Raw genomic sequence first — 20,847 nt, forward strand, 5'->3', positions numbered from 1 at the left:
CCCTTTCTCTTTCTCTCTCCTACCTCCAGAACTCCTTGGGTGGTAAAAAGCCCCCAAGGTGGAAACCAGGAGGAATGGGCTCTTAGCTCTGGGGTGGCTATAACTAGCAATATTTTTCTGGCAGATCTTTCTCCACTCTGGACTACAGTGTCCTCGCCTACAAAAGGAAGTATTTGGAGCTACTGTTCTCTGTGGTCATTTCAACTTGAAACAAATATGGCACTCCTCAGTGCTTCCTTTCCCCTCCCTAAAATCTCTCTCCCCCAGACTGTATTCTCACCAACCTATCTATCATGCACTTCGGTTTATGTTCTGTTTTCGGTCCCCTTTGCCCCAAGGGGACCAGATCCCCAAGGACTCCGATCCTCCCCCAGTTCAGAGCACTACCAGGATCGTCTTCTTCCCTGACTTCTGCGCCTGGCCAAGTACAAGGCTAATCAAGAGAAGCCAGCCTTGACCCTCTCTGTCCCAGGCTTGGCCACAGGAAGTCGGAGGAACCAGTTGTTGAAGACGGTGGGGGTGAGCAGGGTGGCACGCAGGAGAGAGGGGGGATGCTGACAGAGGGAGGTTGAGCCCCTGCTCCATCTTCCGACACGCTGTAACTCAGAGTCAGCTACCGAGGTCCCCCATCCTTGTGCCTCCTCCTTGTGTCTACCCAAGGGTGCACCCCTACACAACACCACCCAGCTGGAATGAGAATTCCCTGTTGAAGATGCCTGGGACACACTCAGTGATCAGTGATCCCCACGCTCTTTGCCATCTCCCCAACTCCAGCCTACTTCCCCAGGATTCTGGTTCTGTCTGCAGAGAAGAACTGGCTGGCTTAGGGGCTGAGAAAGTTAAGGAAACCCAGACACTGACCCCGGGAGAGTCCGCCCTGGCCTGCCCCCCACACCAGCCCCAGCAGGACCCTGAGGACCAGGCCCAATCTCGGTCCCCTCCCTTCTGCCTCAGATTGACATCTGTCCCTTCACACACGAGCCTGGCACTCTACCCCCACATGGGCAGGGGCCCAAGCACAGGCCTGAGCATCCTCTTTCCACACCCTCTGAACCTCAGGTAGACATACATGGCCGATTGGCTTTCCATCCCAATTCCACAAACCCCCATCCCTCAACTGCTTGTGCCACCAGACCCCTCCACGGCCCGCATAGGTACACACGCACATGCACGTGCACACCCTTGCATGTGGATTCTCAAGCACCCTCCTCCCTGCACACCTGGAGCCCCCAGACCTAGCTTCACTCTCTGATGCTCTGTACTCTGTTCATAATTGTCTACCCACTGGCTTCTTCTAACTAGCCTGGTGCCCGTTACACCAACCCTCCCCAGCAACGGACTGTGAGGAGCTCTGACCCATCCCTTCACATCGCAGTGGGACCTGGGGAGCCCGCCCCTCTTTCAGACATGTGCACACCTGTCAGGGGTCCCAGGTCTAAGTTATCTGAGCTGATGAAGACGATTTTTCCCCAGGAGGACTCTCTTTACTGGAAACTAGGAGGGCTTTCACTATGGAAGTCCCAGAGAGGCCTGAGTGGGGCTCAGGTTTTGCTTAGCAAATGCTGACCCTTGACCTCTGACCTTCCTGTGGGGGAAACCTCTCTACTCTGACACCCCTTTCCCCCCAGCACACACTTTCCTCTTGATGGGCACTTCTGGGTCAGCACAGCTAAGAAGCCCGAGCACCTGGGAAGAGACCTGGGTGCACCGGGACCTCCCCACGTTGCCTGGCAGTCCTTGTCCGGCTCCGAGCACCCCTCCCCACCGGGCACCCCCGCCTCCCCATTACCTCCGACCTCCAGCACCGTGAGGACAGCCTCACAGGAGGCCTGGCCCCGCTCGTTCTGGGCCCTGCAGCTGTACACGCCGGCGTCCTGCGCCCTGCAGCTCCGCAGCCACAGGCAGCTGGGCTCAGGGGCCTGTGGGGGCAGGGGCTGCCCGTCCCGGAACCAGCTGAGGCTGGGCTGGGGCGTCCCGCTCACCGCCACCCGCAGCCGCACGTCGCTGCCTGCCAACACCGCCGCGTCCTTCAGGGGCCGCAGGAAGACCGGCGCCCCGGCCGCCGCCCCTCCGCCGGCCCCCACCTTGGCTCGCTTCGGGGGCACCCCGGGGCTGGGGGGTGCCCTCATGCCCGCGTCCCCGCCTCGCGTGCCCCGGGCTTTCTGCATGGCCTCTGCGAGCTGGGCTGGGGAGAACGCTGGAACCGGACGGCCACGGGGGGCACCCGGGGGATGGTGCCCTGGGAGACGAGTCCTGGGGGGCCGGCGCCCTGCCTTCCTGCCGCCCGCCCGCCTTCGGCCTGTGTTACCCAGAAGGTCACCAGGGCGGCCGGCCGGTTGCGCCTCGGGGGCTATTTTTAGGCCCCCCGGCTCGGGTTGCGAGGGAGCAGTGGAGGGAGGGGGCAGCAGAGGAGGGGACTTGGACTCCAGACTGCCCCTTCCCTCTCTCCAGGAGCCCCTATCTCCAACACCAGCTTAAATGGGGGCCCTGATGACTGGTTCCAGGCCCCATCCCCCATGGTGCACCGCCCCCCGGCCCACTCAGGAGTCTGGAGTCCGATTACCTCTGGGCTCATCACATTGCCCTTCCTTCCACCCTCCCCTGGTGCTGCTGATTCCCAGCTGGGGGAGAGGGAGAGGAGGTCCTGGATGACATGTCTAAGAGGCAGATGGGGAAGCAGGCCGCAGCGGAGGTGAGTAGACAGCCAGGAAGAAGGACCAGTGGCCACCCCCAGCCTCCATGCCAGCCTGGTGAACAGTAAGCCCAGGAACAGGGAGTCAGTGGATTCAGGCTCCCAGCTGGTCCTGCCCTAACTTGCGGGCTGGTACTGAAGCTCTCTCAACCCCCAAGTCCTCATCTGTTAAAAATGGGTAGTTGAATAGGGGTTGCAACAGGCAGAGAAGGGTGGAAGGATGTTCCAGGCAGAGGGAACAGCATGACCTAAATCAGAGCAAGCTGAAAGTAGATGACATGTTCTAAGAGTCAGAGGAGTTTGGAGACATTGAACTGCAGTGGGGTGGGGTGAGTGGAGGTTTTGCTTGCAAGGTCTGTATCCTGATGGCAGTGGGGCGCTGCTACAGGGTGTTACACAGCAGGATAACATGGTCAGAGCTGTGTTTTAGAAGGATCCCTCTTGGCAGCCATGGTGCTCAGGGTGAGTCGGAGTTGATGGGAGAGCTGGAGGTCAGTTACAGCGTGGTTCTCAAAGTATGGCACCTGTTGAAAGTACAGACTCTCAGTCCCCACCCCCAGAGACCAAGGTGCATCGGGGGTGCTGGGAGGGTCCAGGAATCTGCACATTTAACAAGTGGCCCAGGTGACTCAGATGCATCTAAGGGTTGCACTTTGACAAACATCAAGATGGGACATTACGGTCTTAAAAGTTCAAGTGAGACTTTTGCAACGGAACAGTTCATATGCTGACTGGTGGTAGCCACATGAATCTACATATGTGATAAAATTGCATGCACACACACACACACTAATGAGTGCATGGAACACTGGTAAAATGTCAAGAAAGTGGGTGGCAATTTCCTGGTTGTGACATTGTACTGTAGTGATGCAACACGGAGCCATTGGGGATCGCCAAGTGAAGTATCTTTCTGTATTGTTTCTTAGAATCTCATGTGAATCTACAGTTATCTTGAAATAAAAAGTTAAACAAAAGTTCAGGTGACAGACCCAGGCCTGAACTTGAGCCTCGAGGAGTGAAGCCTGGGAGGGCAGAGAGGAGCCCGAGGAGGAGCCCTGAGTCATTCTGAGATGCAGAAAGTTACTCTCAATGTCACCTCACCCCCCACCCTCACTCGGGAAGACCAAAGTCAAAGTGTGCTTGTGCATGTGAATGCAGAGGGTACAGAAGAGACAATTTAAGCACTGAATTATGTCCACAGGGATTAAGAGCCTTGAGGAATGAAATTTCTTTGTTGTTTGCATGCATTAGAGCTTACTCTTTGTGCTGTTCAGTTCTTTGGGTTTTGACGAATGCACAGAATTGTGCATCCTCTACCTCAGGACCATACAGAACATCACCCTAAATATTTGCCTGAATATCCCTTTTGTGCTCAACCACATCCCCTCCGCCGATCCCTGGAAGCCATTGATAATGAAGTATTAAACATGAATGTAATTCTAAAAAGATAAAAGTGGGGGGGGCGGGGCGGGAGGCTTCACAAGCAGATGGAACATCAAGAACAAAGAACTAGAGGGACGCCTGGGTGGCTCAGTCGGTTAAGCGTCCCACTTCAGCTCAGGTCATGATCTCACGGTTCATAGTTCGAGCCCTGCGTCAGGCTCTGTGCTGCCAGCTCAGAGCCTGGAGCCTCCCTCTCTCTCTCTGCCGCTCCCCATCTTGAGTGCTCTCTCCCTCTCTCTCTCTCAAAAATAAACATTAAAAAAACAAAAGAGGGGCGCCTGGGTGGCGCAGTCGGTTAAGTGTCCGACTTCAGCCAGGTCACGATCTCACGGTCCATGAGTTCGAGCCCCGCGTCAGGCTCTGGGCTGATGGCTCAGAGCCTGGAGCCTGTTTCCGATTCTGTGTCTCCCTCTCTCTCTGCCCCTCCCCCGTTCATGCTCTGTCTCTCTCTGTCCCAAAAATAAATAAACGTTGAAAAAAAAAAAAACCCAGTAAATCCAAAGCCACCTAGCACTAGACCTCAACAACTCGCTCAGAATGCATGCAGTTAGGTGGTCTGTAAATGTTGACTGGGTGGTTGGTTGGTTGGTCAGTTGGTTGAATAAATGAACTGTGTGGTCTTGAGTAAGTCACTTAATGTCATAGAGGTTTAGTTTCTTCATCTATAAAATGGGGTAGCCCAACTCAGGATTTATTCGTTCATTCAACAAACATTCTTGAGTTCCTATTCTGTGCTTGGCACTGTCCTAGGCAGTAGGGATATAGCAGTGGACAAAAAAGACAAGGATTCCTGCCCTGCGGGGGAAATGGAGCAGGGCAAGGGAGATGGGAGCGTGGTGGGGCTTGAACTTTCGAATAGGGTGGTTGGAGGCTCACTGGGAATAATTGAGCCAATCTTAAAGGAGTGAGGAAACAAAAGGTGTGGATATCTGGATAGGACTGCTTCTGGCAGAGGGGGGAGCGTGCCTGGTAGGCTCCAAGCAGAGCCAGGGGCCAGTGGGGCTGGAGGGAGTGGTAGGGAGGGTAGAGGGACATGAGGTCAGTTGGGTAGCAGGGGCCAGACAGCAAGCACCTCGTAGGCCATGGCACTTTTATTCTTAGCGAAAACGGGAAGTCATCTCGGAGGATTTTGAGCTGAGGAATTACATGATCTGACTTAGGTTGTTGTGATGGCTTTAAATTATTATATTAAATATTAAAATGAATATTAACTATTTAACAGGGCCTGGCGCAGGGCCTGGAACATGGCTTGTGTATCTCCTGGCAGAAGGTCCATAAGGGGGGGCATTCATTGATGTGTGCTCAGGGGTGTGTGGGCCCCGTAGGGAGGGCACAGGCCCGTGTGAGTCACTGGTGCCCTCTCCTGGAGGAGCCCGTACTAGCCGTGCCGGTCAGAGGCCAGCAGGTTCTGGCCAGGCCCACCACCCGGAGCAGCTGGCTACAAGGCGCTCATCTGTCCCTCAGAATGGGCCCCATAGTGCTCTGCGGCCTGGCGCCGGGCTGGGTGTGTGCTGCCAGTCTGCCTTGCCTTGCGATCACAAGCCTATGGTGTCATGGAAAGAGATCTGGACTCCGGAGGCCAAGGAGCCTGGAGCCTGGTCCTCCTGTGCCGTGGAGATGCTGTGTGACCTTGCCAGTTCACCCCACCTCTCTGGGCCGTGGGGAGTTTCCTCTGGAACGTAAGGATGCACCATGTGCCTGGCACACAGCAAAAGGTCAATAAATGTTGGTTGGATCAGTGAATGAAGTGGGGGCCATCAGCCTTCCCAGTAAATATTTAATTTAGAGAAATGTAAATAAAAGTGCTCGGTGGGTATTCATTCAACAAGTACTTAAATATTTAATGAACACCTTCTATGGAGCAAGCAAGCACTCTCCCAGGCACCAGGGGAACAGTGGTGAGGAAAATGATGAACCGCCCCCCCACCTTGGTTAGCTGACATTCAGGTGCTGGACCGGAGGCCATTGATGTATTTGCATAAGTGTCCTGGGCCACCAGGTGAGAGGAGGGAGATGGAGGCGTAATTGGGTAGAAGGTGCTGTCTCAGGGGCAGGGGGAGGAGGAGGGTAGTCAGAATGGACAGAGAGGGCAGGACAGTGTCCGCTGAGCCCTCAGTTCCTGGCCCAGGAACATATTTGTCTTTATAGTCCTTCCTACCTCACCCCTCAGGTGGCGTCTGAGTTGGTCTAGAACAGGTCCCCTGGGTCTAATGTGAAGCTAGTCAGCCCTCCATGGGCTCTCTTATTTCATGATGTTCAGAGTCTTACAGGAGAAGATACCAGAGTGCCCCAAGGAAAAGGGAGATTTTTTGCCATAGAGGTGATGGGGTGCATATATATGACCACATGGAACCCAGATCTTTTTTTGGAGGGCTTGTTTTGTCCATTCTTTGGGAGCACCACATCCATGTCCCCTGCCCTAGAGTCCCTGTATCACTGTCCAACTCCCAAAGAGATAGGCAAAGCAGAGGACTTAGAACCAGAGGATTTCTATTTAGGTTTTTTGCTGTTTTTAAAGATTTTATTTTCAAGTAATCTCTGCACCCAACGTGAGACTCGAACTCACAACCCCAAGATCAAGAGTCAGACGATCTACCGACTGAGCCAGGCAGGCGCCCTGAACCAGAGGACTTCTAGGCCCAGGAAGGCTCTGCTCAGAGAATGCTTCCCCGCTGGGGACACAGGGTGGGTCTGGACTTCTCTCTTCTCTGAGGACAAGTGGGTAGTAGTTACCGGAGACAGAAGTGTGCCAAGGAGGAGGACTTTCTGACTTGCAGAGCTATCCCAGCTAGAAGGGGTCACCATGCAGGTAGTATGTTCTCTGACACCAGAGATATTCAAGCAGAGCTTGACGACCGCTCATCAAGGTGCTGGGGCGAGGCTGGGGAGGGGACTCCTGTATTGTGGGGGTCACTGCCTCAGGGACTTGGGGTCTGACTATAAGAGTCAAAGATGCCTAGACTCTCTCCACTTTAGTGACTAGTCTACACCTACCCTTTTTTTGGAGGGTAGGGATGCCTCTAAGACCTCCCCTGACCTATGTGTCCCTTTAGCCTTTGTGGGGTAGATGAGTGAACATACTCACTTAGGGGAAAGAAGAAATTGCTGAGAGGCTCCTGAAATCACTCACAGATACACACACTACCTCTTATCCACCTGAGCCTAGCCTCACCCAAGCATGTCTCTCACAGAGAAACTAATTCAGACTCCAGGGCCCCCACCAGGCTCAGGGATGAGAAGCCCCTCACCCATCCCTCCTCCTGTATCCCAGGATGGGGACACTGTAAACGCTACTCCTGACTTCATTTGGAATTTCACTACGGGTTGATTGGGGTAGTTCTGGGGTCCGCAGGGTTCATCCCACTAGATCACTGGGGGGAAAGAAATGACCATGAGTCACCAGTGACAGAGGGTGGGGACCTGGGTGTGCCCACGGTGCTCCCAGGGCAAAGACAGAGAATGGAGCCTTCTTATAGGGAGGGGCTACACAACCCAGAGGGAAGGGGCAACTCATGAGGGAGGGTGGCATCCAAGGAGAAGAAGAATGATAGAGACACCAGAAAGGCTCTGGAAGTTTCTGGAAAAAGCCAGTTAGGAGAGTCAGCCTAGAGACCTTAAGACTAAAACCCTATTAGGTTTTTTTTTTTTTTTTTCCCTTACAGACTGTGCCTGAGTTTACCACATTTGTGATCTCTATCCTCTTCTCCTCTCTTATAAAGAGTAATCTCTTAAATCTGTGAGGACTAACTTGAAGGTTGAGGCCTATACGGATCCATCAGGCTTCCTAAATCTTAGGTCCATCTGGAATTTTTTGGAAGGAATAAAAAGAGACAGGCTTCACTCCTGCCCCAATGGCTGCCCAATGACCCCTAAGCCTATATATTCTCCCACAGAAACCTTTAACACATCTGTGTTAATATTTTATTCTAGGACTTCCTAATGCTTTTTCATATGTCCTACACTCCCCTCTCCTATGCTTACCAAATTGTCCCCAAATTTCCCTTTGGTATTTTCACTGAGATTGCATTGCATTGAAATTATAAATTAATGTAGGGTGAATTGACATCTTTAGAATGTTGAGACTTCTTCTCCAAGTACAAGATAAAGCTTTCCATTTTTCTTAACATTGTTTTTGTTCCTGAATCAGCCCTTGTTCATCGAAGGTGCTCAGGCAGGTTTAATGGGAGGAGGCTGTGAACTTCTTTGGGGAAGGGAATAGGGGAGTTCTACTTCAGGGCTGGTCTGTGTCCTTCAGGAAGAGCAGCAGGTGGTGTCCCTGGGGCCCTGATCATCTGGAAGTGGGGTAGGGGGCCCAAAGGCAGCAGCTCAGGAATTGGGGCCTAACAGGAGGTATTCAAGGGTCCCTTTAAAAAGTCTCCTGCCCAACCCCCCTCCACCACTCACTACATGCACACAGCAAGGCTGGGAAGTTCTGGGAACAGTAGGGGTGACAGGCCCTGGGGGACAGTCTGACTGGGCAGGAGGGCAGCGCACAATCCATCTCAAGGGGCGTGCGACAGGGCCCTGGGGGCCCCCAGAGGCAACCAGGCAGTCAACACAGCCAGGACATGCTAGGCTTGTGCTTCCTTTTTATTGTTTCTGTCCAGAGCCCCTGCTGCAGGGGAGGGGCAGGTATGGAGGGGGGCACCCCTCCCCCTGCCTGAGACCGCTCTCTGCCTCTCTCCTCTCCTCTCCTCTCCAGCATCTCGCCCACCCTCTCTCTTTCTGAATCTCCTGCTCCCACATCTGGCACCTTCGGGGGTTCCCTCTTGCAGCCCCTGCTTTCTAAGCCCACTGTGGGAAAGGAAGGGGCCATGGGGTCAGTTTCAAGCCCCCATTCCCACAGGGGCTAGTCTCCCAGTCACCTGCCCGGCTTGTTGGGGAGGCTGCCCTTTCTCTCTGACCCAGGCTAGGGAGTAGGGAGTAGGCATGTCCATAGGTTCCATCCTGATCACATGGGGTCTCAACACCCTGCTCTGGAGCCCTCTCCAAAGCCAGAGGCTAGAGCCTGAGGTCACAGAGGTAGGAGGGGCAGGGGCACTGCTCTGCCTTGGCTCCATCCTGGCCCTGCCCAGCACACCCTGAGGGCAGCCAGGAGCCAGGCTCACTCATCTCCAACATCCAGGACTCACACAGCTGGGGCTGCCTGTGCCTGGGCAGGGGTGAGCCATGTCCCCTGTAGGGGCCATGAGCAGTGGTCGGTGAGCAGTGGTCAGAGGCTGTGAGGGGAGCACTGTGGCTGGGTGTGGTGACCTGGGATGGAAGGAGGCTGGCTTCAGGAGGCAGTGAGGACAGGGGCGAGGATGGTCTCTGATGGCAGAGGGGTCTCTGGCTTTAGAGCACCTCATGTTGCTGCTGTGTGGCCTCACTGACGACCTGGGGAAGAAGAGAAGCCCAGTGCAAACCAGTGCTGGCAGGAGAATGGAGCCCCAGTCCTGGGTTGCCCCCCAACTCCAGTGCAGCAGGACCCCCTCTCCTTCCAGGTAGAGGCTTGAACCAGCACAGTTGGTGGAAGGCACCTGGCTGACAACCTCCCAGACATACCCCATAGCCCCCCCTCCATGGGTAAGGGGACCAGGCAGATGGCTCACCTCCCCATCCCGGGTCTCGATGGTCTTGATCATCACTGTCTTCTTGGTATGGACCTCAGAACCCCTTTGCTCAGGGCTTGTTTCTGTAATAGATCCAACCACATAATCAGCCTGACCAAGTCCAGGCCTGGGCCACTCCAGGGACTAGAAGTTCATCCCTGGTTCCATGGGATGGAGCCCAGAAGTCTCCTCCCCCTTCAAGATGGGCCTGTTACTTCTTCAGCAAGACTTCATAACCTGTCCTTGAGCCCAGCATCCAGCAGCGGGCTCTGCAGACACTGGGGCCAATCCCATGGCCGGGAAGGGCTCAGAAGCCAACAGATGTGCTCCAGCCATGGGCTGACTTAGAAGGGTGGGGGGCCCCTGAGGCCCCAGACCACCCAACATTCCCATTCTTCACACACCTCTTTGCTCCCTCTCTACCACTGGGTTCCAACACAGCCCTGCATGAATTTGTACCCGGAAAGAACCCCAACCCCAGCGTCAAGACACTCTTTTGGAGGACCTCATTGCACCCAGCCCCCTTTCAGACTCCAGATGAGTAAACTGTGTCTTAATGAAAGAGACAGACAGAGAAGTCAGCTACTGATTCATCGTGCTGGTGGCCAGTCACTTGCCCCTCTACGCCCCAGTGTCTTCACTGTGAAACAGTAACAATGATACTTGCACTGTCATGGCCACAGAACCATTGGTTTGAAAAAGCATTAAGTAGTTTCAGTTGCAAGGCTTACGCTCGGGTGTCTGCATAAACTACCAACTGAAAAAAGAGGTTCTGAGTTTTACAGGGCAGGTCAAATTTAGGTCCTGAGTATTCTGAGTTTGGTGTTCATGAATCTCCTTAGCGAGCAACCAGCCTGTGATGAACGTTGTAACTCGGTGGGGCACGGCATGTATTTTTCCCGATGGAAATGAACATCGAAGATATAAAAGGTTTGATCTAGGAAAGGCGATCCTGCCAAGGACTCCGACTTGCTTTCCTAATGTATCATTGAAGCGCGTTTTTCTGCTCTCTGGGGCTGGAAAGCCACTCGATCTGCATATTACTAATGTCAGAATGGCAGAATGCCCTAGGAGCTCGTTCTTTTAATTGTTTGGCTTTGCTAAGGTTTGGCTCCATTTTTTGCAAACATGCATCCAACATCTTGCTCCAGCAAACTGGAGGTGTTCAACAAGGAGCCGGGGGTGGGAGTGGGAGTGGTAGGGGATGCTTGGCAATTTGCCAAACAGACACTGGCTGGGGGGTGCCTTGTAGCCCAGGGTGTATGGTTCTAGATGCTTCTGCTGCCAGACCCCCAAGGACACCCCTGGTACCTTCAGAGTTTGGGTATATTGGGAACATCTTGCTGTCAGACGGTGCCTCTCCGTAACTTCCCTCACCCACCTGCAGCAGCCCCCTTTCTCTTTCCCAGACCCCAGCCCTGTCCCCACGGCTCCATCTTCCCTTCCTGGCTGGCCTCGGGCAGTGCCCATGCCGGACGCCTGCCCCTGCCACCCAGCATCCACTGACCAACAGGCACTCACCTCGGAAGTTGAGAGCAGAGAAGGTCTGGATGGGGATGTTGATCCTGAAAGGGGAGAGACCAAGCCCCCAAAGGGTTAGGGCCCTCCATCTCTCCCTGTGACACCCCCCCCCCCACCAAAGCTTGCCCAGGCCCCCTCTAAAGACCATTGTCAGCTGTCCCTGTCTCATTGACCTTAACACTCCCACCTTCATGCTACTAAGGGCATGGGGTCAAAGGTCAACTGCAGCTATCCCAGGAACTGTTCCTTCTGGAAGGATCACTCATTCCATCCCTGACTTGCTGGCCTCACATCAGTACTCCCAACCCCACTGCCCTTTCCAGTTCACCAGGATTTCCTTCTTCAGGCACTGCAGGGTTATCGATAGCAGCGGTGGGCAACATCCATCATGTATGCCCACCCTCCAGCCAGGCTGGGAACCTCCAGCCCACCCACGGGAGGGCAAGTGCCAGCATAAATGCCATCCCCATTTATGCCTAGTGCTGGGAGAATGCAACATTTGAGAATGCAACTTGAGCCACCTTAAAAGGTCATTATAGGTACATGTAATTCTATGAAATCTGAAATCTCTCTATGTGCAGTCTATCTAATCATGTCTGCTGATTTTTTAAAACCTTAGATATCATATCATTCTCATGGGTATCAATAGGCATCATTTTTTTTTTTTTTTTTGAGCAATTGACCTGTTTTAAATTGAGGTTAGGTTTACATGCAGGGAAATGCACAGTTGCTTAGTATACAAGTCAGCAAGTTTTGATCAATGTCTACATCCATGTAACTACCAGTCTAAATCAACATATACAGCATTTCTAGGGCGCCTGGGTGGCTCAGTCGGTTAAGCACCCAACTCGTCACTTCAGCTCAGGTCACGATCTCATGGTTCATGAGATCGAGCTCTGTGAGCCAACTTGGGATTCTCTCTCTCCTGCCCTCTCTGCCCCTCTCCCACGTATGCCCTCTCTCTCCCCCCTTTCTCTCAAAAGTGAATAAATAAACAAACATTAAAAAAAGATGTATGGCATTTCCATCACCCCAGAAATTTCCCTCACATTGCCTTCTAGTCGCATGTCATTTTCGGTATCTAGAGGTTAAGTTGCTCTGAGCATGTCATGCTGTCTTATCCTCCGAGCATGTGTATGTATGTGTGTACGTGTGTGTGTGTGTGTGTGTGTGTGCACTTGTACACCCTCAGTGCACGAGTCTTGCACTCTCCTTCTTAGCCTGTGTCCAAGGCTCTCTGCTTGTCTCTATTGGCCCCTCCTTTACCTTCCTCATCATCCCCTACTCTGCTTTCAACTCCCCCTTGACTGGCAGTAATATTTTATTACTCGTTGCTGAACATGGTTTTATGCTGCTGGTTCTTAATTCTGAAGGTGGATGAGGGAATACTTATGTTTCTCTTTTTATAAAAGCTATTAATTAAATCACCTTTACCCAGGTGGCCTTAGTTAATTCTCCACAATTAGTGGTGTGGTGGCCTCGTGTACAAAATTATTTCCAGATCTTGCTAAGGTGATCCTGAGCCCCCCTCCCAGGGCAGGAATGGGCGCCTCAGCACTCCCCAGAACCCCACCACCAACCCCGGCCTCGCCCCTCACCGGCTTTCCTCGCCCTCCAGCAGCTTCCGGTAGGTGGCGATCTCCACATCTAGGGCCATCTTGACATTGAGCAGGTCCTGGTACTCGCGCAGGTGGCGGGCCATCTCATCCTTGAGGTGTCTGATCTCTTCTTCCAGACGTGCAATGTTGTCCTGGTAGCCACTGGCCTCACTAGCAAAGCGGTCTTCCAGCTCCCGCATCTGCCTCATTAGGGAATCGTTCTGCAGGAGAGGGACACCCAGGTCAAGAACAGGCATGGAGGGGTGGGCACTAGTGACCCGGGATGGGGAGAGACACAGCCTCAGAGCTAGGAGGCAACCTCAGATGGTCAGGTCCAGGAGTTGGAAAACCCTTCTGAGCTAGGGGACCCTGAACTCAAGTGAAGTCTTATGTAGAAACCCAGAGAACAGAAGTGATAAAAGGAAGCATCAATGTTCACCCTCTCCACCCCCACCTAGGAGCCCCATAATTCCTGAGAGTCCAGCTGAGAATCCACCCAGCTGTTTTCATCCCTGTGGTAGATATAAAGAGACAGAGGCCCAGAGAGGGTATGTGATGGGAACCAAGGTCACAGAGGGAGAGTGTGAGCTGTAGGCCTGAAGGATCGGGCTGGGCAAGGTGGGCAGGGACTCACAGTGCCCTTGAGGGCATCAATTTCACAGGTGTAGGACTGGATCTGGTGTCGGTACTCCATCATCTCCTGCTTGGCCTGGCGCAGCGCATCGTTATTCTTGTTGGCTGCCTGGGTCAGGTCGGACACCTAAGGGTAGGGCGGGGCATGAGAAAAGGAGAATGCAGGTAGGGATGGCAAGGGACAAGGGAGCGTGGAGACCTGGCTCACCCTCCTCCCCAGGGACAGAGCAGAGGAAGCATCTCTAAACAGGGATGGAGGGGGACAGAGGAGCCAGGGCGCCTGGGCCAGGTTACCCACCTTTGACTTGTACCATTCCTCAGCTTCTGAGATGTTCTTAGCTGCAATGGTCTCATACTGAGCCCGGATGTCCCTGAGGGCAGCAGTGAGGTCTGGCTTGGACATGTCCATCTCTACTTGTACTTGTTGTTCCTGAAGTTGGGCCTGTAGCTCTCGGATCTCCTGCAGGGTGCAGCTGGGTTTCAGTGCTTTACCAAGACCCACCCACACAGCACCCTCACAGCCCCGTTCCCAGAGGCTTGCACTGCCCCCCATCCCTTCCAGCTGCCCTCACTGGGGTCTAAAGACCCTGAAGATGAAGGCTGAGGGCATACCTCCTCATGCACTTTCTTAAGGAACGCAATTTCCTCGTTGAGAGATTCAATCCTGCGCTCCAGGTCAATTCGAGCTAGAGTAGCGGCATCCACGTCCTGGGAGTGATCAAGCAAGAGGGACAGGGTCACTGATAACCCAGGCAGGGCAGAGGGAGACCAGGGGTCACATGGGGTGAGAAGGGTAAGGCTCTACTGGGGGACCAAAGAGGGCTCACCGCTCGGAAGGCAGCCAAATTGTTCTCTGCTTCTTCTTTCAACTGAATCTCCTCTTGCAGCCTGGCCAGAACAGACAGACAGAAAGTGACAGTTGGTGGGCATAAAACTGGCCGTGGAGATGCCTGGGTGGGGGCTGCCCAGGGAGTGGGGCTCCCACAGTGTCAGGAGGCCTGGCTAGAGGGTAGAGACAAGAGGCCCCGCCCACCCAGGGAGGGGACAGGAAGTGGTCCAACTTCTTCCCCAGAGCCACACCCCGGAAGTCTATGTCCCCACCAGACTGTGACCTCCCTGGGATTAGAAACTGTGTCTATTTTATCCACTGCTATGTTCCTGGTTCCCAGCCCCAGCCTGGCCCATGTAGGCACTCAATTATTGTCTGTGTCCCAGTGGCAGGACAGTGATTCTGCTCACTTAAACTGTCAGAAGCAGGACCTACTAACACTTGCTCTGTTCTTGTTCCCTTTTCAGATGGGAAGCCTGATGAAGCCCACCACCAAGTCCTCCAGGTTTTCTGGGGGCTGCAGCTAGCTCCTCCCCTTTTCCTCTAGCTTATCCATTCCCTCTGTGAAATGGCACAGCCTCAGCTAGGGACAAGGACCAAGATCTGCTGTCTACCCACTTCCCCTGGGCCCCCTTACAGATGAGCCGAGAGCTACCACTTGGATTCCCCAGCCCCTGCCTGTCCCAGCCGGCCCCATCCTCCTTGTCTCCTATCAACCTCTCCTCTCCCTCTGACTGAACCCCGACCTCCTCCCTCCACTCCTCTGCCTGTCCCCCGTCAACACCACCCCAGCATCTTAAGATGCTCTTAAGGAGGCTGTCCACAGGGCCCAGGTCTCCCATTTGCACCCCCAGGAGGTCCCCAAGAAAACTCCTCCTTTGCAGAGTGGGAGCACGAGGGAGAGACCTGCGGTCCATCTCTCCTCGGAGGACGCCAGGACGCCGTAGATGGCTCTCTCCCCAGAGTGGGGAGGAGAGGAGTCCCTGGCGCCCTGGGGGCAGGCAGGTGCTGACGGCTGCGCCCCAGCCCCCAGGCCTCGCCTCCCGCGCCCAGCCCATGGAGAAGGGGTTCGGGGAGCGCCGGGACCTCACTTGGCCTTGAGCCGCTGCAGGTCGTCCAGCAAATTGTCGCGCTCGACGTCGACGCGGGCGCGCTGGTTGGTGAGCACCTCCACCTGGCGCCGCAGCTCCCGCAGCTCCTCCTCGTAGATCTCGGCCACCCGGGTCGGCTCGCGGCCCTTGAGCCGGTTCACCTCGGCGGCGAGCGCCGCGTTCTGCTGCTCCAGGAAGCGCACCTTCTCGATGTAGTTGGCGAAGCGGTCGTTGAGTTCCTGCAGCTCCACCTTCTCGTTGGTGCGCGTGGTCAGGAACTCCTGGTTCACGGCGTCGGCCAGCGAGAAGTCCAGCAGCTCGCCCGCGCCGTAGGAGGAGGAGGAGGGCACGCGGGCCGTCCCCAGCCGGCTGGCCCGCAGCGACCCCAGGCCCCCGGCCCCGCCCGACGTGCGCGACACCTGGTACACGCGGGACGTCACCGAGCTCGAGGAGCCCTTGGTGCCGAAGCTCCCGCGCGGGAACACCGGCGAGCTCAGCGGGGAGCCGAGCGGGAAGCCCGAGGCCCCACCGAACCTGCGGTGGTAGGAGGACGTGAGCTGGCTGGACGAGTAGGCCTGGCTCATGGTGACGGCGCGGGCGAGGCTGGGCGGCACGGAGGAGGCGGCGGGCGGCGGCCGGCCGGAGAGTGGATGCGTCGAGGGGAGATAGGGCCCCTTAGCCGTCCGCACTATTTGTATCCCTCCTGACATCAGCCCCCGCCGCCCCTCCCCTGACAGCTGCAGGATCCCGCTGTCCTGCCAGGAAGGGCGGCCGCTGGCGTGGGGGCGGGGAGGCCGGCTCCCCCGCAGGAGGCCTGCGCCCCTCGGCTGGTGGGAAGGGGCCCGTAAGAGGTGTGGGACAGGCTGGAGGACCTAGGAGGGCAGAAGATGGGCAGGCCTGCCAACCCTTTCACCGGGGGCAGCAAGCATGTCCAGAACCCCTTGACAGGCCTCTTTCAGCCCTTGGGTGCCTGGGGAGGGGGACGGGAGTCAGGGGAGAGAGTAGGAGAGAGGGTTCCACTTGGTTTGAGGGTGTCCCTTTTGCTCTAAGGAGAGACTTTGAGTCATTTCCTGAAGGGACAAGACCTATTCCCAAGAAAGGCTCAAAATCACATCCCCCCTCCCCCCCCTAAGATTTTCTAGAAGGGACGGAGTTTCGGCAGGGCTCAGGCAACACAGCCCACCAGCCGGGCATAGAGGAAGAGGGTCTCTAGGCAGGCAGGGTGGGAGAGGATCCTGGGGGGCAGAGAACAGTCCTGGCCAGATCCCGCCTGCTCCTGAATCTACCCTGGTACCAGGGTTCTAGCCCTGAGCCTCAGTTTCCCTCTGGGCTAGTCTAGACCCTTCCCCCACCCCTCCTCGGGGTAGGGCGGAGCCTCAAGTTTATAAACAACAGGGTGATTTCCAGAAAGAGTCTAGTGCCCTCTCAGTTTCCAGTTGCTGTGTATTCTCACCCACACACACCAACTTCACCTGGCTTCTGCCCCCTTGTGCCCACCCCCACCCATACTCTGATTCATCCCCCTACTCACATCGCCCACACCCACATACACCAGGGGTTTGTATTTTGTCAGGAGCCACATGTCAACCCAGCCATCTCTCTGGCAGCAACAGCTGCCAGCCCTGACATACCAGAGCTGGTATTTATAGAGGAGAATGCATCAATCCGGGAAGCAAGTGCACGGGAGAGGCGCTCTGGGGGATGGGGGCCCGTACCTGAGGAGGCATGGGTGTCAGATGGCGGAGGAAGGTTTGGGGAGAGAAGCCCCAGTCACTTCCCACCCCCATAAGGCTCCAAGCCCCCAGCAAGAATGGAGTCCCACAGAGGACCTGTCCAGTCCTTCATAGCTCCCCGTCCGCAGTGTACAAGGTACTGGCTGACCTCTGAGGACTTCTCCAGGAGCACTGGCTGTCTCCCTACATCTCCACCTGGCACTTTCCAGGCCTCTCTTAGATCTGACCCTCTCAGAATGCAAACTTTGGAATTAGGGTGCTGGTCCTGGCTTAGCTCTGCCGTCACCAGGGGGCCAAATTACTAGCAGGCAAGTCCTTCTTCTTTGTGTCTCCACTATAAAGTGGAAATAGTCACACAAGTCAAATAAAGTGGAAATGGTCAGCCTTGCCATATCTACCCCACAGGGGTTTGAAGAGGCTTGGGTAACAGCATGCAAATAATACCTTACACATACTAAGCACCCGCTGTGCTGAGCACTCCCCACCCATGACCCCCAATCCTCCAACAATCCTATAAAGTAGGAACTAGTATCATTCCCAGGGATACTGCAGGGAGCTGAGGCAGTCTAACTCCAGAGCTGTGCTTTGCCCCCAGAATGGATGTGAATGTGCCAGGTGAACTGTAAAGGGCTTTGTTACTGCTGTCTTTTCAAAGTCTTTCCACACCAAGTATCTAATTTTTATCCAGGAGACAGGCCTATGAGGTGGGTGGGGAGTTCCAGATATTCTTATCCAGGCCTGGAGTCAGTGCAAGCTGTTGAGTTCTGGTTATTTTTGTGTCTTGTCTCCCAAACTAGATTGTAGGCTCCTGGAGAATTTTAGAGACCATGTGGATCCTTAGCATATCCTAGGCAACAACCGTCCTTGTTGTAATTCAAGCTAGCCTGCAAGCTTTCTTTCTCATTCTCTTATTTTGGTAACAAATGCTACACACTTACACACACACACACACACACACACACACACACACACTGCACATGATGGGTGGACAGGTGACTCAGTTCCCAGCCGGTATTATAAACTGTATCTCTCTGACTGCAATGATTGGCTCAACGGGTGACCTGGACCTGAGAAGGGCCAATCAGAGACCTTCCCTGGAATTTATAGCTGGAACATTGATTACTAAACTGGAGGCTGTGGCAACCATGTTTTTTGCCCATTGGGGTCTTTCTGCACTAGGAGGAAAGGGAGGTCAACATTCAAGGAGAAGCAGAGACACCTCGAGAGGAGAGTGCCAGGCAAAAAGTCCTAAATTCCAACCCCTGGGGCCCTGGTTCTGCAGCTCTTCCCTCAATGTTGTGAGCTCCCCCAGTGTCCTTCCTGACTTTGGGGCCAATAAACTTTTCCTTTTTTTTTTTCACTTAAGGCACTTGGTGCTGGCTCCTCTCACTTGTAGCCAAACATTCCTGACTAATCTATTGTAGGAGACTGTGCACCCATTTCCTAGGGAGGACAGAACATTTTTGGGAGTCCTCTCTGTGAACAGTCTCCAGACCACATAAGGAAATTGCCCTTCAGACCAGCCCGAGATCTCAGTTCCTTGGTGAAATGAAGTAGAAAACAAACAAATAAATTATGTCACCTATTCTCTACTCAAAATCAACATCTACCAGACTTGGCTCTGAACCACTTGGGGCTGTTTCCAAACTTCAGTTCCAACCCCAAGAATTTGCTACCATGGAGGGCAGCAAAACAACACTCCAAGTCTTGGACAGCAGGTGAAAGAGGAGTGCTCCAAAACACGTTCTGAACTGGGCAGCACCTCAGGAGTAAGAGTTTAGCCTCCCCAGGGAACTATTTAGACTGGGACACACTAAAAAGAATACTAATTTATCTGGATGGGTAATCTACTTGGCACAAAATTCAAGAGGTCCCATTCTGTGGGTTGGTTGCCTTTTCACTCGGTTGATCATACCCTTTGATGCACAAAAGGTTTTCATATTGATGAAATCCAATTTATCTATTTTTTCTTTTATTCCCTGTGCTTTTGGTGTCATAGTTAAGAAATCACTGCCAGATTCGATGTCATGAATTCTACCGCCCATGTTTTCTTCTAAGAGTTTTACAGTTTTATGTCCTTGATGCATTTTGAGCTCATGTTTGTGTGTGGTGTGAGGTAAGGGTCCAACTTTGTTCTTCTACATTTGAAAATCCAGTTTCCCAGCACCATTTGTTGAAGACTGTCTTTTCTCCAATGAATGGTCTTGGCACCCTTGCTAAAAACCATTTCAACCTATGTGTGAGGATTTATTTCTGGGCTCTCTGTTCTACTCCATTGGCCGATCTCTCTGTCCTTTGACAATACCACACTGCTTTGATTACCGTAGCTTTGTGATAGTTTTGAAATCAGGAGGAGCACCTGGGTGGCTCAGTCGGTTAAACTTCCGACTTCGCCTCAGATCTTGATCTCACAGTTTGTGAGTTTGAGCCCTGCTTCAGGCTCTGTGCAGACAGCTCAGAGCCTGGAGCCTGCTTCCGATTCTGTGTCTCCCTCTCTCTCTGCTTCTCCCCTGCTCATGTCCTCTCTCTCTCTCTCTCTCTCTCTCTCTCTCAAAAATAAATAAGCATTAAAAATTTTTGTAATTAAAAAAAAGAAATCAGAAAATGTGAAGCCTTCAACTTTGTTCTTTTTCAATATGTTCTGGCTATTCGGGGCCCCTTGAGATTCCATACGAATTTTAGGATGGATTTTCCCATTTCTTCAAAACATATTTGTGGGATTTTGATAGGAATTGCATTGAATCTGTTGGTCACTTGGGGCAGTATTGACAGCTTAACAATATTAAGTCTTACAATCCATGAATATAGGATGCCTTTCCATTTATCTGTGTCTTCTTTATGTCAGTAATGTTTTATAGTTTTCAATGAACAAGTCTTATGCCTCCACCATTATGTTTATTCCTAACTATCTTATTCTTTTGATGCTATTATAAATGAAATTGATCATGTGGGGTTTGCCCTTCATTCTGTAAATGTGGCATATTAAACTGATTGATTTTCATATGTTGAATATCCTTGCAACCCAGAAATAAATCCCACTTGGTCATGGTATATAATCCTTTTAATATGCTGCTGAATTAGTTTGCTAGTGTTTTGTTAAAATGTTTTTATGTTTATTTTTGAGAGAGCTAGAAAGACAGAGTGCGAGCAGGGGAGGGGCAGAGAGAGAGGCAGACACAGAATCTGAAGCAGGCTCCAGGCTCTGAGCTGTCAGCACAGAGCCCAAGGGGGCCTCAAACTCACCAACTGTGAGATCATTACCTAAGCAGAAGTTGGTCACTTAACAACTGAGCCACCCAGGACCCCTAGAGTTTATATCAATATTCATAAGGGATATAGGTCTGTAGTTTCATTTTCTTGGTGTCTTTGTCTGGCTTTGGTATCAGGGAAATGCTGGCCTCATACAATGAGTTAGGAAGTGTGCCCTCCTCTTCCAATTTTTGGAAGAGTTTGAGAAGTACTGGTGTTAATTCTGAAATGTTTGGTAGAACTCATCAGTGAAGCCATCTATCTGTGCCTGCTCTTTTCTTTATTGGGACATTTTGAGTCATTCTTCTTAATATCCTCATTTGTATTTCACTGTTTGAGCTTGCCATAATTTATTTAGCCAATTTTTTATTTATGGGCATTTATATTGTCTCCATTCTTTTGCTATGGTAAACAATGCTGCTGTGAACATCCTGGGGACACAATTTTGAATTTATAAATTTTGATAA

The 20,847-nt window shown here is 53.1% G+C and overlaps 1 protein-coding gene across 1 annotated transcript; it reads right to left on the bottom strand.

Annotated features, from left to right (window-relative positions):
* Positions 1-7,685: 7,685 nt before the first annotated feature.
* DES (desmin) lies at positions 7,686-16,093 on the bottom strand. The gene is made up of 9 exons (XM_047870397.1): positions 15,399-16,093; positions 14,306-14,366; positions 14,091-14,186; positions 13,777-13,938; positions 13,480-13,605; positions 12,846-13,066; positions 11,248-11,291; positions 9,727-9,809; positions 7,686-9,511 (listed from the first exon to the last, which is right to left on the bottom strand). Exons 1-9 carry the CDS (start codon positions 15,980-15,982, stop codon positions 9,470-9,472), a joined length of 1,419 nt encoding a protein of 472 aa, XP_047726353.1. The 5' UTR covers positions 15,983-16,093; the 3' UTR covers positions 7,686-9,469.
* Between the last annotated feature and the right edge of the window lie 4,754 nt (positions 16,094-20,847).

The sequence above is a fragment of the Prionailurus viverrinus genome, chromosome C1 (genome assembly GCF_022837055.1).
Source record: "Prionailurus viverrinus isolate Anna chromosome C1, UM_Priviv_1.0, whole genome shotgun sequence".
NCBI classification, from domain to species: domain Eukaryota; kingdom Metazoa; phylum Chordata; class Mammalia; order Carnivora; family Felidae; genus Prionailurus; species Prionailurus viverrinus.

Bases quoted from the DNA above. Each gene is read 5' to 3' on its own strand.
- DES (XM_047870397.1), bottom strand. From the start codon at position 15,982: ATGAGCCAGGCCTACTCGTCCAGCCAGCTCACGTCCTCCTACCACCGC. The intron at 13,606-13,776 runs GTGGGTAACCTG...CCCTACCCTTAG, and splicing joins AGGAATGGTACAAGTCAAAG to GTGTCCGACCTGACCCAGGC. The intron at 9,512-9,726 runs GTGAGCCATCTG...CTTCTTCCCCAG, and splicing joins TCGAGACCCGGGATGGGGAG to GTCGTCAGTGAGGCCACACA.